This window comes from Sinocyclocheilus rhinocerous, unplaced genomic scaffold (assembly GCF_001515625.1).
Source record: "Sinocyclocheilus rhinocerous isolate Xijiao unplaced genomic scaffold, SAMN03320098_v1.1 scaffold1127, whole genome shotgun sequence".
Taxonomy (NCBI): domain Eukaryota; kingdom Metazoa; phylum Chordata; class Actinopteri; order Cypriniformes; family Cyprinidae; genus Sinocyclocheilus; species Sinocyclocheilus rhinocerous.
The window spans coordinates 657627-677661 of NW_015632463.1; the positions used below are offsets into that span (position 1 = coordinate 657627).

At 37.4% G+C, this 20035-nt stretch overlaps 1 protein-coding gene across 1 annotated transcript; it reads right to left on the reverse strand.

The window, feature by feature from the left end:
• Nucleotides 1-3782: 3782 nt before the first annotated feature.
• On the reverse strand, nucleotides 3783-16022 carry LOC107742369 (uncharacterized). The gene is made up of 5 exons (XM_016555313.1): nucleotides 15802-16022; nucleotides 15304-15503; nucleotides 5799-8666; nucleotides 5442-5516; nucleotides 3783-4519 (listed from the first exon to the last, which is right to left on the reverse strand). The coding sequence occupies exons 2-5, from the start codon at nucleotides 15312-15314 to the stop codon at nucleotides 3955-3957; spliced, it is 3519 nt and encodes a 1172-aa protein (XP_016410799.1). The 5' UTR covers nucleotides 15315-15503; nucleotides 15802-16022; the 3' UTR covers nucleotides 3783-3954.
• Between the last annotated feature and the right edge of the window lie 4013 nt (nucleotides 16023-20035).

The following is a 20035-nucleotide window of genomic DNA, read 5'->3' on the forward strand; positions in this document are numbered from 1 at the left end:
ATTTATTTATTTAGTCATTTAGCAGACGCTTTTATCCAAAGCGACTTACAAATGAGGACAACAGAGAGCAATCAATTGTAGTATTAAAACAACTAAAAACAGATCCAAAACTAAAAGCTAAAACTTTATAAATACTACTTATACACATTTTAAAAATAAAGAAATTAAATAAAAATGACAAATGCATACAACAAAATTTCAAAACTTAACATTTAAATGAAAAACAAAAAATGAAGCTAAAAACAATTCAAAATATTAAAGAACAAAAGGTATAAAAGTATAATAATGATTCTAATATAACACTAAATTTAAATTAAATGTAAATAAATTTAAATTTTAAAATTTGTAATTAAATTTTTTTTTTAACATAACACTAAGCCAAACACAGAAAAAAAACAACTACATATATGTGTATGTACAACCATACACACATACACACACACACACATATATATATATATATACGATATCAGCACGTCTCCACACAGTAAACAAAACAAGCGTTTCCTAGCAACGACAACTGCACTAAACACTAATGAGATAAGTAAATTCACTTATGAGCTGCTTTTAACTTCCGCTGATAAAGACTGCTTCTCTCAAAGAGTATTTCTTTACACTGTTTTCTGCTGGCGCTTGAACACACTTTCCTTATTTTTTTCACAACAAATGGCCAAGCAAGCGCAGACACTGACAAGATACGCGATACAGAACGAGACCAAACGCTAAATAAAGTTATCAAGATTGATGTCGCCCGGAACTGGCAAAATGCGCTTGGAAAAAAACATAATCAGAATATCAACCCGCACAACAACCATGCATGCACTGCACCCCTCCTCCTCTGCCGTCGCAGCAAAAAAAAAAACAGTTGTGTATGTTTGACAGCTACATCCTTCACAGATGGACACTGCTGTGATTTAGGTCAAACACACATAAATATTCAGTTCATATCAAACGATCTGTAATAACAGACAATCACGTAATAAAAACAGTTACTCACACTCGTGTGGTGCGACATTACGTCGGATCCAATATAGTCGGCACAGAATCGTCTTTTAATTTCAGTCTTTCAGAAAATCCGGCGTCAAATTGTGCCTTGTTTGTAAACGAATCCGGGGTGAAATGAAGTGAGCAAACGACCAACCTTTTACTGATGTGGTCTAGAACTTCATTAAAAATAAAGCTAATCCACTCTTTCCTAATGTTGGGATCCGATGGAAGGTTATGCAAAGACTGTGTTTGTCTACAGTTTGGCACTGCACAGCGTCTTGTTATCTTCGGAGCCATCTTCATCGTTTGGTTTCTGTGTAGACCTGCGTTTGTCTCTCTCGTTATTTACACTACGTGTGCGAATCAGTGGGCGGAGCTAGACAGGCAGTGATGTAGAAGCAGGCGCTGATCTTCTTCTGCAAAGGCGGGGATTACCCGCTCTTACTTCATAGAGCGGCACATTCCACAAGCTGTCGTTTTGGCAGATTGGCTTCAATATAAGCTGTTTAAGACTAATGAGAAAGTTTTGAGTTCTGAAACTTACAGGATGTTTTAAATTACGATGACCTCTTATATGTCAAAAGATCAAGGGCATTTTGATTTCTCAGTTCGGCCCCTTTAAGTAATTGTAAAGAAATGTGTGCAGGATAGCTTTGTAATTTTTGTAATTGCATTTTACTAATGGATCTTAATTTTAGATCCCAATTTATTGCAAAATAAAAAAATATTCATACACTCAGGGAAAAAAAATGTACCTTTAGGGGTACAACAGCTTGTCAATGGAGCTGTACCCTCAAATGAACACCTTTGCACCTTCTTTACCCCTAAAGGCTGCACACTAGTATCTGAGAGTAGTAACATGTACACTTAAGTTAGTAATATGTACTCTTATGGTTCTATTATGAACCCTTTAGGGTAAAAAAAAAAAGGCACATAGATGTCCCTTTGAGGGTACTGGTCCAGTGACAAACTGTTGCACCCCTAAAGATGCCAAGATAAAACTCACTTATTGGACATCAAAAAGAAAATAAATAAAAAATTACTATACCTTCTTAATACTTTTAAAGGACAAGCTCACTAAGAAAAGACAGTCCTATCATGGCTAACTATCATGGCAGCAGACATGCTACTTACTTTGGAAATGCGTTATGTAAGACTTTCTTCTATCAGTGATATTGATGTAGCTGGTCAGATCTGTGTTGATATGATCACATGTATATTGCAAGAACAAGACTTGCTCCTCCACCAGTAACTTGCAATTTTATGTTTCAACCACAGATGGCGATAGAGAGCCCATAATTCTGTCGTATTCTTCCTTTAAAATGATCTGTAAACTGGATGTTATATTTGTATTGTTTCTGATGCTAATTACTGTCACTTAAACTGTTTTTAGTCTCAGATATGTCAGGGTTTGCATTAGGAACATTAGCAAACATTAGCACTCGGCTACATGGCCTTTGAACATGACACAGCCTGAAAGTAGAGAGTAAATTATTATTTTCTTTCTTTTTTTTTAATGTAAACCATACATTATACATGCAAATTGAAGATTTAACTTCACTACTAGCATACAACATCATGCAAGTGACCTCATCTTGGTGACAAATGCATGCAGACTTGTTTAGTTATGCTGCCCTTTCTGGTTTGTTTTGTTCCAGAGCTACTGGCCTGTAGGAGTGTATTACAATGGTTAAAGGTACTGAACTCGCCCGCTCTCTTGGATGAGGGCTGGCTGTGAGGTCCACTTGCTCTTTGGCATGGAGAGAGACCCGACCCCTCGAGTGCAGCTGTGGAGAGATGCTGACATTTTGGGCTCCTGTCACATTACACGCACTGCAGAGATTCAGTTTTTTGGGGATACTAAATTGAAGCAGAATCTAGTCCAAAATAGTGCATTGCCCCTGGCAACAGCTTATTAATCAAAGGAAGCTACCAGGGCATGAATAGCTCTGCAGTGGATTTGTGTTTAAGAGTGCGCTTCTACATATAAAGCCATGAGTGTGTCAGGCAGCCAAACTTTTAATTCATCATAGGTTCTTCATGCTTCGCCACGCTCTTGCAACATGTCATTGTTTGACTCTTAAAGCCTTTTAAGAAAGCCTGTTAGGCCACAGATTGTTTAGGGCTTTGGAGACCTGAAGTATGCGTCCACTTTCCTTTGGGAATGCAGGAGTGGAGTTCATTGCTTTCAGACCAACCGCCTGTCTGATCTTATTGTGTACTAGGACAGTAGATTGAATATTGTAACACTGTATGCTAACAAGAGTTTCTTGTACCAATTTATGATTTAGTCAATGCTAAAAATGCTAGAAAAATGATTAGCATGTGGACAGGTAAAAAAAATCGCAGTTATATATATTGTATGTGTGTGTGTGTGTGTGTGTGTGTATGTATGTATGTGTATATATATATATATATATATATATAATGTATAAAACCTTTGAATACTTGGGCATGTGTGGGGCGGAAGAGAGACTTTATTTGGAAGAAAAGAGGCAAAACACCCATCTTTGTTGCATAACCTTGAATCTGTGATTTGTTTAGCTAAAATTCAGCCATTGAAGCTCCATATGCCAGTCCCATCACAGTCCTCTGGCTTTAACAGATGATAGCTGTCCATTTGGAAGATCAAAAAGGAAGTGATGTACTATACTGTATACTCATAATGCCATGTCCTAATAAAAGCATCTTAAGTGCAAAACCCTTCATAACTAGCCAAGGCAAGCATCATGTTCATTGTAACTGTAGACAAGTAGTAGAATGTTGTACAATTTCATTTACCAAGGAAAACTAATTTCATAATTTAAATTCTCCTCGGTAGTTCAGTCACAGAATGCCATGTAATATTGCTCCATTCCACAAAGTATGTCAGACTTCAGACAGCATTAGGAGAAAAAAGGAGTTGTGACTCCGAATACCAGAGGGTTGAGAGTCATGCATGAAAATCAGATATTTGGCATTATGTAGTCATTTCTTTTGGACTTTGTGTGGCAGCCAGCTGAACAGCATCCTGCATAATTTCTTCCTTTTGATTTTAGCCTTGAACAGGCACTGATTCTGAGGATGAGCCTGAGACTGAATCTGAGACATAATCTGAAGTTGAGGCAGAATCTGAGGCATAATCTCAGTCTGGGATTGAATCTGAGATATAATCTGATTTTGAGATTGAATCTGTGGCTGAGATGGAATCTGTGACTGAGACTGAATCTGAGGCTGAATCCGAGACACAATCTGTGGCTGAGCCTGAGGCCGAGACTGACTCTGTGGCTGCGGCTGGGTTTGAGACTGAGATTGAGCCCGAATCTGGCACTGAATCTGAGAAATAATCTGAGGCTGACTTTGAGTTTGATTCTCAGATTGGCTATGGGTCATAATGTTTGCATTTAGCTGGTGTAATTTGTGATTCTGAATGAGTGAGGTGAGTAAAGACAGAGATCCTTCATATCCTTCTCTCCTCTCTGGGGATGATGGGCACAGACTCTGGAAGAGTTCCTTGAATCTTCTCTCCTGTTGACGGAAGTCATACTCCACACTAGTCCAAAGAGTGAATAAGAAAATTGGGAAAGAGATAAGGGAAAAGGTAGGGGGAACAGAAAAGAGAGCATTCGATTTATGATTGTTCATGCTTCATAGTTCTTTTTTCCCCTTGGAATTACATACATTTACTCTACCGTTCATTACTCCAGTCTTCAGTGTCACATAAAACTTCAGAAATCATTCTAATATGCTGATTTGGTGCTCATTTCTTATTATTATCAATCTTGAAAACAGTTGTGCTGCTGCATATTTTTGTGGAAACATATATATGTATGTATGTGTGTATATATATATATATATATATATATACTGTATTTTTTTAAAATATATATATATATGTTTGTGTGGGTAATAAGTAACATTTGTGCTTTTTCTACTATTGTTTTACCATTATTTTCTCCCACCATCAATACATAGAATATGATAGAATATAATGATAAAATATAATGACAACATATTTTAATAAAAACTATTATTAATAAATGCTAAATTTAGTTTTTGTCTTTTTTATTATTAACCCATGGGAGAAAATAATAAAACACTGAAGAAAAAAAAATGTCTATGGGAATGTGAATCTAATTGTATTGAATTGGATAACACAATAAAGTACTAAAGTTCATGTTTAAAGGGATAGTTCACCCAAAACTGAAAATTCTGTCATTATTTAATCACACGCATGTCATTCTAAACCTGTATGACTTTCCTTCTTCTTAGGAACACAAAAGACGATAATTTGAGACACTGCCTTTTTGAAGCACTGAGACTTTTTTTTTTAAATATCTTCTTTCGCTCTCCACAGAAGAAGGAAGCCTTATCGTTTGGGAACAACATGAGGTTGAGTAAATGATGACAGAATTGTCAATTTGGGGAGAACTACCCCTTTTTAAATGGTTGGTAGTCTCGCTGGGTGCTCTCACCTGTAGACAGCACATGCAGTCTTCTGACAGGTGGAACAGTCACTGAAGTCTTGGCCAGTCCGAAAACATTGCCGACTACAAAAATAGCAGGCAAGGAAAAAGATTTTAAAATGCATTGTTTGAGTATATCTTTTAGTATGCCTCACATTCACATTCATAAATGCAGTTAGAGCTCATTTATAGCCCTTATTGACCTACGCTTGGAGATAAAACCAAATGTACATCAAATTAAACTACAGCTACACTTTCTTCCTGCACCTTGGCTCTAAAAAATTCTCACAATTACCTTTAACACATCCAGCTCACCAGTCACACTTGTCTATTATCTGCTAATCTTGGAACAAATCCGTCTCTCACCCTTTGCTGATTGCATGGCTCATCTCCAGGTCCTGGATGATGTTGAGCAGAGTAGTGATTCTCTCCTTGTTGGACTGCAGACTCGCCTCTACCATCTCTATTCTGTGATTAGGGTCCCGCGGACTGCCACACTGAGGCGATGCAGGCAGCAACCGGGCCGCAGAATCCGGATGGCTGTGCGTTATGGAACAGTGTTCACTTGGGATGGGCCTAGTCCCTTCAGAATGAGATTCCATCTGTGTCTTTGAGTTCTGGAGACTTCCATCTTTCTGTGTGTGTTCCATAGGCAAAGTGCCTGAGGGTGCCAGAAGTGGGTTTTGATTGGAGGCCACATTCAGGCCTCTGTTTTCACTGCCCCCTGTTGCGAATTTAAAAGCTGGTGCTTGTGGAGGTGCAGAAGAAGGTTTAGGAGGTCGACAAGAGGGAAGTGGTTTGTTTGGAGGTTGAAGTGAGTGTTGTGAGCCATTGATCATTTGACCTTCTGGTTCTGCTGCCTTAATATCAGCCAGTTTCTTTGACTCTGTGTCACTCCAAAATTTTAATTCAGTCCTGTTGTGTGTTGTAGCTTGAGGAAAAGCCCTAGCGGAAGCGATGGCTAGTAATGAGGACTCAAGAGTGTCATTATTAAGCTGATTCAAGACAGAGCGTCTGAGAACCGTAGGCTCTGTCTGTCTATGTGGCGTATTCGAATGAACACACAAAGCGTTTGAGGCTGATTTGACCCCGGGGCTTGTTTGAGAACGTTCTTTGGTGTACGAACGCACCTCCACCTCAGTCTGAGTGGTGGTAAATGCATTTGAGAGGTTCTGATGGTTGATTGTTTGCATCGTAAGTGTTGCTTTGTGATGGGTTGGCATATTTGGGGCATGTGAAAAGAAGCGAGTGTCATTTTGGCTTTTTGACTCACGATAAGGATGTGACAGTGCGTCTTTATGCATGGATATACCCTGCAGTGATGTTCCACTGGTGTTTGTTCGCTGTGTGGATGTGTGGGAAGCTTCTTTGTGCGTGTCGGTGGGTGAAGGAGTGCCGTTGTGTATCGATGCGTGATGTGGTTCACCGTGAGGCCCTGAGAGTTTAGGTGTGTGTGTCACCAGTGCAAAATGTGAACGTGAATCACAGGGTGAGGATTCTGACTCTGTGTCAGCACAGATTTGCGTCCCGCTTTGAGGTTTAATGCCGAAATGTGTGTGTGAGCACATTGACGGTTTAGTGTGCATGTCAAATTTGGTCTCTAATCCATTAGGGAATTGAACCTGTCTGTGAATGTTTGAAGCAGTGGAGGATATGACACCTTCATTCACACAACTCTGCACTATAGATTGGCATTTAATGTCTGAATGTAAATGAAAACAGGCAGGGGATTTTGTCTGATTTAACCGTGAGCATTTCGAAAGTGCATCACTGCTTTGAGGTTTGGAGTTCTGCGGTGTGCTAGTTTGGGGGAATATTTGTTGTTTCAAAGTAGTTTGCAAAGGTTTGATGTGTGTTTTATTTTGTGGCTGGGGAGACTCTGAGTGTGTAGGTTTGACTTGGTTTCCTTGAGTTGGTTGTTTCTCATCAGGGTTTGGCTGGTGAGATGATCTAAAGTGGATGTTTGTGTGTGGTATTCTGGTATTTGTAATCTGTGTGGCATCTAGCCTTTCTGTCAGGCTGTTTTTGTGTGTTTGGGGAGGGTTGACAGACACAGGAGGTCTGCGGGGACAAGAGTTGTGAGGTTTGTGAGCGTTCAAGTGTGTGTTTACGACCTTTGTTGAGCCTCTATCCTCTTTCACGGTAACAGTGAGAGTGTGTGTATTTAGAGCCGATGAGCGACTGGTGTGATTAATGTGTGTGTCAGCACTAGATTCCCTCTTGACTGCGTGATGATTAGTGAGGTTTGATGCCTCACTCTGCTGAGCAGGCAGGAGAGATAATGGCCATTCCTTGTTTATATTCATGTTGAGATAAGAATGAAGGTTAGTGCTCATGGGGTGCTGGTCTGACTGTGTAGCACTGCAGGTGGTGTGCCTTTCTATCTGCGTGTATTCCTGCACGTCCTTCCCAGGGTAAAGAGGGGATGAATGTCTCGACTGGAGTCCCAGAGAACCTGCGGAATTTGGCGGTGTAATCATCCTTATTTGGCTGTAGAGTCCATGAGGCGCTGGATTCTGCCTTCCTCCACAAGTGCTGCAGATGGTCACGGGAGGTCTGTGAGGAGGTGAGCGTGGCGGTAACGTTTTTTTCTGTCTAGTGGAAGACTCCTCCCCATCACTGATGTCACTGCTGATCCCACCCATTACCTCGGAGTCAACCACGCTCCCATTGGTGAAGTGACAATTCCTTCTCAGTTTTAGCCTGCTGTTAGCCACACTTCTCAATGGGGGGCTGGTTCTAATTGGACGGTTACGGAGCTGCACTTCTTCCCTGATGTTTTTACAAATATCCCTCTCCAGTCCCTCAAAGGTCACACCCTTTTTCATTTTACTCTCCAGACTTTTTTGTTTAATAATTATACTTTTTGTTTTTTCTTTCCCGTTATCCTCCTTTTTACCGGCCTCGTTTGGGATGTGGCCATTAGGTGGCATGATCACTTTGTTTTCTGATTGACTGTTACAAGCGTCCACATGTTTGCCGTTCAGTTGTAGTTGGTTGTTTCTTATTGCAGGTGACGTCTGCACACCGACATTACAGTGATGAGACAGTGTGAGGGCCGCCATACTACTGGTTCCATTTGTCACGGCCCTCCAGACGCGTGTCCCCACAAGTGCGGGCTCTCCGAGAACTGGCACTGGAGTGGTGTGATCAGCTGCTCGTCTACCCATTTCAAGTATAACTGGTCCAGGCAGACTTGAGTAGAAATCAATGCATTTGACCACTATGGAACACCTGAGGTGGAAAGAGAAGGAGAACACTTGAAAGTAAATAGACTGAAAAGGCAGACAAAAGGTGAATAGTAATGAATGTTTTTTTGGGTTACAAATACCCTGATACATGATTCATGCTCACAAAACACTGCAGTCTTTGTTAAAAAAATCTGAAAAATATGTATTTATTTTTAAATTTGTTTGTTTGTCTAAAAACTTTTTTTTTTCAACCCAGCTTCATTATAAATGTTTTGTGGTTGTATGTCACAGGATTGAATATTAGTGCAAAAGTGGCAAATAATGACCTTAACTAGCAAATATTATTGTGCTTTGTTTCCATTTATGTTATATATATATATATACAGTAGGGATCAAAATTATAGAACAACCTACAATTTCCTAATTTCCTAAATTTCAAGGTCACTGCTTAGACCTATTTTAACTTATCCTAACAGGAGTAGAAAGGCAGTTTTTTAAGCATATTTCAGAAATTAATTGTATTGTGAAGCACAGTATAAAAAACTTAAATAAGATATTTGAAAAAGAACTCTGATCAAAATTAGAGAACACTTATAGATACCTTCAAGTTATTGGTGTTAATCTGGTACCTGGTGCTAATTTCCTTAATTTTATGACAAACCCTATTTAACTGTCAGCATTCCTCTACTTTTTACTGAGATTGCAAGATAGCGAGGTGCTCTAAGGTGACTGAAACTCTGCAACAGCAGGTTGTCCAAATGAAGGCCAAAGGGATGACCCTTTCAGCCACTGCAAGAGAAGTTGGTCATTCCAAATCTGTGATTTCTTGAATATTACAGTTTTACATTGACCCTAATTCATTCAAGTCCCCAAAAAAGGCTGGTCGCCCACGTAAGACAAATGCACGAGAAGACAGGATAATGAGGAGACTCTCAGTGGGGAATCGGTTCAACACTGCAGCTGGAATTGCTCACCAGTTAAGCACTGAACAGGGTAAGAATCTGTCTTGGCACGCTTAAGAGAAGTCAGACTGAAAGCGCACGCTGCAGTGACCAAGCCTCTCATTATCAGAAAGAATCAAAAGGCTAGACTCACCTTTGCTGAGGAGCATGTTATCTGGACAGAGAACTGGTCCAAAGTTCACTTTTGTGATGAGAGCAAGTTTAATTTATTTGGGTCCAATGGGAAACATTGGGCCCTATTTTAACGATCTAAGCACATGGTGTAAAGCGCACGGTGCAGGTGCGCTCAGGGCATCTATAGATCTATACATGTGCTCTTATTATTTCAGTTATTTTGCCTTTAATGTAAATAAACATGTGCAAACAATATACTTGCTCTTGTGAATTTATTTTGATGTTAATTACACTGTGTGAGCTGTCTCTTTAATACCGCGTGGTTTATATACATGTTGCTGCTGATTGGGCTGACATGTTTGACACACCCACCAAACAAGAGAAAACGCATCTCAAACCCCGTTGCACACCGTTTCCAGGAAACATGTCGTTCAAACCGGAAACCGTAGCAAAACGGTGCACACCGGTTTGAGCTTGAACTTGTCCCAGTTGTGCTCGCGCCATGACGGGTTCGCTATTTACATGGTGGCAGGGCCGGATTTACGCATAGGCATTCTAGGCACATGCCTATGCTTGCTCGTCCAGGGGGGGCCCAAACACAATGAAGAGATATATAATATTTTTGTTATACTATCTACAACAGTAAAAGAACCAAAAACCCCAGAAGACATTGAGCAAATAAATATAACAAACAATAGGGTAAAAATGACAAACTATTTCCATGTCTTCAACGTTTTTTATGTACGGAAATCATGCTTTTTTTTCTCCCGTTCTCTCTCACAGACGCACACGCAGTACAGACACGCACTCGCGCACACACGCGGGCAGAAACTTATTGTCAGCACTGCCCCGCGAATTTATCAATAAAATGGTTTCGCATTTCTCAGTAGCGAGGTTCTTGAAGCAATTCAACTGCATTTGCTATTCAAACAACGCGGCGCAGGACGGGAAAATGAGAACTGCGTCGGGCTGAAACTAACAAAACCACTTGCGCCGCATCTTGCACCACATTGCGCCGGGTGTGTGATAGGGCCCATTATGTTCGGCGTCAAACTGGGGAAAGACTGAATTCCAAGTGTGTAAAGAAGTCATTGAAAGGTGGAGGAGGAAGTGTCACGGTTTGGGTGATGTTTTCGTCAGCAGAAGTCGAGCCTCTTATACAGCCACAGGACAGGGTGAATGCAAATGTTTATCAGAACTTCCTTCAGGAACATGCGGTACCTTCCCTGCAAGCATCTCCCAGCCAGATTGCAATTTTCATGCAAGACAATGTCCCCGTCACAATGCAAAACGGTTAAAGCAGTTCCTTGAAGCCAAGAACATTGGGTCCTGATCTAAACCCAACTGAAAATCTCTTGAAAAATCTCCTTGGAAAATCCTTATGGCTAAGAAACTCACTACAGTTAACAAACTATGGAAGAGAGTGGAAGAAGAGTGGACCAAGATCACACCAACGTAGTGTGAGAAACTAGTGATATCCTGCGGCCACAGATGTGCTGAAAAAGCAGCAGCCTCTACAATTCCTACTAATTTTTGACAGCTGTAACCCTCCAAAATTTTAGTTGTAATCTTCTTTTGTGTTACAGTGGCTACTGTTCTCTAATTTTGAACACTCTGTTTTCCACAAGATAAAGGTTTTTATTGAAATGTCTTGGTTACTTTGTAAAACATGTTAGTATAACAGTGGTATACTCACAGCTAATATTCCTTCAAATTTTGAGAGATGAAGGTTAACATTATAGTATTTTACGGGGAAATACTATATAGTATAAAATAGTATTTTAGGGGGGAAAACTACATAGTACAAGCAATATATTTTAATTTCAGTAAACTTAGTTTAGTCAGAAAAAATATTTTAATCTATTTAATTTGTTTTTCTTTACTACAATTCCATTTGCATTACACACTTATCAGAGCCAAATCCATCACCTAATGCAACTAAGTTCAGTATTCTGTAAATGATATCATTAGTCAGTCATGGGGACACACAAATTTATGTAGCACAAATGGCACTGTTTTCTGACAATGACCCACATACAAAAACTGCAAAGTATCAACCATCTGCTACCGCCTGCAGTTACTTTTGAAAACGAATACATTATATCAACACTGTAAAAAATAAATGTAATTTTAACTGTACAATTTTGTAAAAACGCTACGGAAAAAAACTGTTAATAGGTTAACAGTAAGTTCCTGTACTATATACAGGGAAAAACTGTAAAATATCTAACCAGACATTTCATGTAATTTTACAGTAAAATGCTGTTAATTTTACAGTTTTTAGAAGTAAAAATAACAAATCAATGTATAATTTACAGTCAAAAACTGTAAACTGACATTCCCAGAATTCCCTGCATGACACTCCACATTTGAAAGTATTTTGTTTAAATAATCATGTTTTTTTAATAGTTTTTGTTATTAGTTATGTATATTTGGGCTTTATGTTACAATGTGTTTACTTCTGTATTTTTTACAAAATTATTCTGGCAACCACAGCTGCCAAAATTATTTTGTAAAAACTACAGAATTTTTTTTACAGTGAAGACATTGGATGAAAGTGCAAAATTATAGTGCAATCTATTATGAGAAAGAAAAAAAAAACTCATGCAATACTTCAGAAACAACATTTCTGTTTCAGAGCACAAGACCTGATAATAGAATGTACAAAAGACCTTCCTGCCTAAACTAGATGAATCCAATTTGGAAAGAGTAAGCAAAAAGATGAGAGAGAACAAAGTGAAATCAAAAGAACAGAGTGATTTCAACGAGAAAGAGGGCGAGAGAGTACAAGTGTGCTGTAACATATTCAGATTGCATTACTTCTGATCTATCTATGCAAAAAAAATGCATTATTTAAGTATCATGTGTGTTACCATGATGGTGTTTTGTGTTTGCATGAATGACTCTGTGCACCTTCTATATATTAGTATATACTTCTGCTTGTGGCGAAGCTACTTGTGATGAGCTTTGATTCTTCATGTGGCTTTCTCTTTTACCACCTGCATTATTATGGTGGTTGTCAGTATGTACAAAACAGATTTTAATAGCAGTGTGCATTGTTGAATTTACTGGTTTACATTCAAATTTTCTTGTTTGTAAATTACAGTTTTATACTGTAAAATTTAAAGTTTTTGGCCGTAAATGTGTTTACAGTTTTCTGTATTTTTTACAAAATTATTCTGGCAACCACAGCTGCCAAAATTATTTTGTAAAAACTACAGAATTTTTTTTACAGTGAAGACATTGGATGAAAGTGCAAAATTATAGTGCAATCTATTATGAGAAAGAAAAAAAAAACTCATGCAATACTTCAGAAACAACATTTCTGTTTCAGAGCACAAGACCTGATAATAGAATGTACAAAAGACCTTCCTGCCTAAACTAGATGAATCCAATTTGGAAAGAGTAAGCAAAAAGATGAGAGAGAACAAAATGAAATCAAAAGAACAGAGTGATTTCAACGAGAAAGAGGGCGAGAGAGTACAAGTGTGCTGTAACATATTCAGATTGCATTACTTCTGATCTATCTATGCAAAAAAATTATATGTACAGTTTCCAGGAATAGAGAAACTGAGGTCTGTTTGCTCTGAGTTAAACTGTGTCAACATGAGTGTGTGTGTGCGTGACTAATTAAATATTTCACACACTGACAAACGTTTTGTTCTGCTCTGACCTGACTTTCTCTCCTTTCCACTGCTACACCTGGCCCCCTGCCAGCCAGGCTCGGCTGCCCTCTCTCTCATTCAACCCACCTTGGGCACCTTGATAATTTGCCAGACAAAGAGGGTGTTAATCAGCGACTGACAGTAAATTTTCTAATGAGCCACACTAATAAGAGGATGTTTCGAAAATGTGTGCATGCGTAACATTTTGCCTACATTTAAGGGACCAAATGTCCCCAAAAGGATAATACAAACTGAAATCATCTATATTGTGGGAACCCGCTCATGTGGAAATATGCTAAATAACATATTAAATAATGTATTAATAGAAAGCTACAGAAAAACTGAGAAAAAAATTAGCTGGGTATTAACTGATTAAATGTAATCTGGATTACGTAATCAAATTCCAAAAATTAAGTACTTGTAATTAGATTAACTTACATTTTAAAATACTCAGACAACTAAAGTAATCAGACTACAGTTACTTATTTATTAATTACATGATTACGTATTATTCACACAATAGCAATAAATTATTCTTAATCTTTTTGATTCTCCTTAATTCCTCTTTTTCATCTTTTAAATGTTCCTTTTGTTTAATATCCTACCGCTTATATACACTCAGTAAGTTTTCCAGTTTTGTGGCTATTCACACAAAGACCAATCATTAGTCAGGTGGCTACACAGCATTTGACCACTGGATTTACAAAAATCATTTCAGGTGTTTTAACATAACATCAACTACTGATGAACACATTAATGTTTATCTGAATTATCACTCAGTGGGTTATTTAACCATCTATTGCAATGTCTTTGTAAGGCTTTTCAAACTTTTTGTCTTTCAAAAATTCCCATTATTTCTTATTTACATGCAATGCAGGCATTCCCAAACTTTTTTGTCATCTGAACCTCTTTCACCTAATATATTTACTTGAAGTAAATATTTAAAAAAAAAAAAAAATTTTAATAATTAAGTATCACATTTGCATTGTCACGGTTCTCTGACATTGGTTAATGGTCAAATGACATGCAGGTAAACAAATAAAATAATTAATTTTTTTAGGAAGTGTTTTATTTCGATTTATGTTATTTGTTATTTTAAAAATGATTTATTTTAACATTACATTTAATTTAATTAATGATTAACTTTTCACAAACTCACAACTCACAACAAACTGATAAACAAGTTAGGTCAAAAGTAATCAAAAAGTAGTCTGATTACCTGAAATGTGTTATGTAATGGATTATGTTACTAACTACAATTTTTGTGATTTGGAATCAGTAACAGGCTACAGACTGACAGTAAATTTTCTAATGAGCCACACTAATAAGTGGATGTTTCGAAAATGTGTGCATGCGTAACATTTTGCCTACATTTAAGGGACCAAATGTCCCCAAAAGGATAATACAAACTGAAATCATCTATATTGTGGGAACCCGCTCATGTGGAAATATGCTAAATAACATATTAAATAATGTATTACAAGTTAGGTCAAAAGTAATCAAAAAGTAGTCTGATTACCTGAAATGTGTTATGTAATGGATTATGTTACTAACTACAATTTTTGTGATTTGGAATCAGTAACAGGCTACAATTTGCAAGTAATCTACCCAGCTGTGTATATTGTCCTACAAAAAATATTTATATTACATACATATTTTTAACATTTGCTGTCACTCATTTTTCACTATATTGTCTTTATTCAGTGTGTGAACAGGGTTTGTGAGAGGTTTATGGAATGAAAATATGATTAGCTCAGGGTAAAACGATATAAAGTCAACGGAAATCCCGCTCCATGATAGAAAAACAAACATTCATGTTTGTGTTTTTGCAATATATCATCATGACATGAATAAATAGAAAGAATCATGGTACTTTGAAATTTGCAATAAACATTGCAACTATACTGTGACTGTGAGTCACTTTCCAATCATCACTTACTGTTTTGCCATCACATTTCCAGCGAACACACACACACATTCCCTCAGCCCCCAGCCTTGAATGTGCAAACATTTCAGATCATCTTGTTGTCCATTCCCCCAAGCATCACTCTTTCTTGATGTTCTGTTGTGGATGTCAAGCTGACCCCTCTGGGTGGCACCAGGCTGTGGCACCACACATGACAACAGCCTGAAGTCAGTCTAGGAAAGATTGTAGTCTATGAAGCACAAGACTCACAGTCTTTCCTTCAGATATCACAACAATCACGCGGCCTTTTATTGCAGATAAACACAAAAAGATAGCGAGAAAAGCAAAATGTTGCGAGCCGTATTCAAACTTGCATCGTTTACATGAGCGCCACAGCTCATGCGCTAACTGCTAGGCCAAGGCTCTGGCACAGCGACTAACCGATTTGAATCAGTTACATCATGCAGAAATTAGATACAGACCACAATACAAAACAATAGACTTTTATTTTGTACATAAACAAGCACCTACCTTCAATTACATCCTGAGACTCAAACCCCGAAGATTCCTGCCATGTTGCAGGTATTTTTCTATAAGTTTGAGTATCCACAAAAGGTCTTGTTGTCCAGTACGTGGGTGCAGTGAGGAGACTCTAAGATGACTCAAATCCGCACATGAGCATGTGTTCAAACAGCACCTGCCTTGACAGTCACTCCTCTAGCTCTCCGCAGACAGTAATCATCCTCCCTCAGAGGCTGATTGGAGGCTGTTTGCTTCTCTCCAGAGGCGTCTGCTTTTCATTTGTTTTGATTTGCTCTCACCTTCACTTGCTGAGGCAGCAAGCACAAAGAGGTTTAGACCAATTCTGAGTTTTAAAAAGTATAAAAGTATAAGTATATAAAAAAAAATATATATATATATATATAATGCACATGTCTTTTTTTAATTTATAGTTTTATTGTAAATTATTATAAATAACTGTAATTGTATCTGTTTATCAATGTTTTTACTACATGTTTAGATTTCCAAAGCTCAACACTAGATGTCAGACTTTAACAGCAATATGATCAGAGATTCTGCAGACCATGCACTACAATGTAATTCACTAAAATCCCAGGAATATGCCTATTAATTTTCCCCCAAAGATTCTGTTATGTTTCAGAATACTAAAATCTAGAATATTTAAATCAATACATTTAATATACTATTACAATGTATGATATTATTTTTATCATCATTATTATTATAATTATTATTATTATTATTATTATTTTAGGTAAGAATGTTATGAGATAGTACAGAGGTTTATATACAAACATATTTAATACAACTTATACAACTATAGCATGTAAAATCATTATTGCAGTTAGATTTTTCCATGGTACAGTATATGGTTAATACAGCATAAGTGTGATTCATTAAGTTTTCTCTGAGCAACCAGTTAGAAGTTATATAAATGATAAACTCAAAACTAATGTGGAAAGAGCACAGATGAGTGAATTTGTCTTTCATTAGGAAATGAACATTCATACATTGTGCAATGATTGATCACTATAATGGATAAATGAGGAATCCACTGAAAGTGCTGAGGTTATCTGGACTGTCATAGATGGTGTAACCTAGGAGGATTGCAGTTGTTTCCAATATTTGTGAAGATGTTGTTGAATGTCAGTGTGATCTCAGTATTCTGAGGACATAAATCGCCACGTATCCCTAAGTCAGCTGAAAATGCCACTTTTGGTTGTTCTGTGGACAGAAACTATAGCTTTTTTATACATACTATATAACACAAGCAAGAATTAAAAAGAATTATCTCTGATTTATACAGTATTATATTTATTGTGCAATAAAGGCTGTCTGTACATTATCCATTAAATATGTCTGTAAATTAAAAAATAAGAGTAATTTACCTGCATTTTCTTTCTTAATTCCTTCCAGCTGGTTTTCACTAATCTTCATTTGCTCAATAATCCCTAAAATGATTAAAGTCATTCGTTGTAAATGATACATATATCTGCTTAAAGTAGCATAGAATGAATTTCATAAGTGAAATAAAGTAATTTTTTCCCCACATAACATCGTCTTCCCCAGAACAAATTGTGCGTCTTAACAATGCATTTATGCATTTTTTTTTTCATGAATTATATGTGCTTTGATCTTTTAAATCACTTTTAAATACCTGCATTCTCTTTCGTCATCTCTTGTATTTGTTCTGCCATTTCTATAAAACAATACATATTATATAAAATATATAATATAACAACATAAAACACTATTGAAAGGGTTAAAAAGAAGAAGCAAACACTAGTACTAACTAGTACTAAATAGTCTCTTACATCTCTCACCTCAGTCCAGATGTTGGGCTGTTATTTTTTTTTTTCCATTAGCGAAATCTTGCACCTCCGTTTGTCCATCAGTGAGCAACAGATGGCACAGCAGCAGCAGCAGCTGCAGCAGAGCAACTCTCACCCTGTCAGACTCTGTTTCGTGTGTGTCCTGCTCCCCATGTGCCTTCCCATGCCCTTATTTGGTTTGTTTCCTGTTCCTGTCCTAATTTAAGTTGATTCCTTCCCAGGTGTTTCCCAGGTTTAATTTCCATTGCTCCCAGGTGTGTCTCGTCATCCCATCCTCCTGTGTGTGTGTATAAAGTGTTCCCAGTCCCTAGTGCTCGGTCGGATGTTAAAGCCTTGCGCACTCTCTCTTTCTCTCTCTCTCTCTCTCTCTCTTTGAGTCACTCTTCCTGTCTGTCCCTCACCCTAGCTCTCTGTCTCACCCTCTTTCACATATGCATATCCAGTGCTGGGTCAAAGGCATCCTAAATTCAGCTGAAATTAGGCAGGGAGGGGGATATTGAGAGAGAGAGAGGTTCTGCATGCCAAGGGGTTGTGTGAAAATTACCAACATTATAGAAAAACATATTGATGGATGTAGTAAAAGGATGTTTAGCTTTTTACATAAAGATTGTCCACTGTGAAATAAAATGTTATTTGATATATGTGATTTATAATTATTTTAAAACTGTTGTAGGTAGAGAAATGCAAAGAAAAAAAAAGTTAAAATTGATGTTATTATGGGATTGTTCAGATTTAAAGCCTGTCCACTGTGTAATAACATGTGAATTACTGTATGTTATTTGCTATATAATTGCTGTAAGAAAGTGAATGGGTAAAAAGACAAATAACATTTCAAAGGAATGTTATTGTGGGAATAATCACATTTCTACAAATGTAAAATGCACGTATCTTATATACTTATCTTATATGTATCTTATATACATTTAAAAGTTAGTTTAGACCAGGGCTGCCCAAACTCGGTCCTGGAGGGCCGGTGTCCTGAAGAGTTTAGCTCTAACCCCAATTAAACACACCTGAACCAGCTAATCAAGCTCTTACTAGGCATACTAGAAACTTAAAGGCAGGTGTGTAAAGTGGTCCCTAGTGCTCGGTCGGATGTTAAAGGTCTTCGTGTGAACGTCTTCCTGAGTTCGTCTCCCTTGGTCCGTGCAAATAAAGTCCTGTTAAATATTCTCCAGCGTCTCCTCGTTCCTCGTGTGTGTGCGCAACCGTGACACACCCTCATCCTGATACAGACAAAACACTTGGGTTTATGAAAATAACACAAACAGGCTTTGACATAGTTAATCATTACTAGCCTTTATTGACACAGATATTAGCCTATTCATCCAACTGCAAGGAAGAATGTGGTATGGCATAAAGTAAAGCCAACCTCAAGGGTAAAGTCCTGTTGCTGTTTCTCATGCTTTTGAATTTACAACTGCTAAATTCTCCAAATTTTATGTAAAAGCATAATGATATACTGTTAGATAAGAATAGTGTAAATAATTCTCTAAATTAACAAAAGAAGACTCAATAGTGCATATTTTTATTTTCCTTATATCCTTTTATCTTATGTTTTATATATCACCTGCAAAGCTGCTTAGCAGTTTAAATTGTAAGGCTATATCAAAACTGAAATTAATTTAATAAATTCCATAGATGTAATTAGTCATGATTTTAACACAAAAACTGAAGCATATCCATCGCCGGCTCATATCTGAACTTCGTCATAATTTATTTCACATCCCAATTGATTTCTGAATTCCTGATGCTTTGCAGTAATTTTGGCACCTCAGATTGTCCCTCGCTGAGTGACAGACAGTACAGCAGTAGAGCAAGACTCATCCTCATCCTGATCTTCAGACAAAAGACAAAAATAAAATAAAAAATATGAAAAACAGTTTATGGAAATAATACATAAGGTATCAGCTTTTATGCTTTGTGGTAGTTAATCATTGCTACTAATTATTCACACAGATGTTTCTCACCTCTATCAATAAAAACACAGAATCAAATATTAAAGTGAAGCCAAACTCCAGGGGTAAAGTTCTGTTTGTTTCTGAAAAGTCATGTTCTCTTGAGTTTCTGTCTGTATAAACTGCTCTGAAATTATTTTAAGTAAAACATAATGACACAGTGTAGCATAAAATGGTTAGTTTTAGTAATTATTTATAGTCAAATTAAATTAAATTAAATTAAATCCTGTAGCGAGAAGAAATAATCTGGCTTAATAACACTAGATGTCGCCCTTTTACTACAAATGATATTCAGGCTGTGACTCTTGAGTACTGGGGTTAGGCCAGGGGTAGGCAAGTTCGGTCCTAGAGAGCCGCACGCAGTCCTGCAGAGTTCAGCTCCAACCCTGAAAACAAAACTCACTAATCCTGAAGACATTGATTAGCTTGTTCAGGCGTGTTTGATTAGGGTTG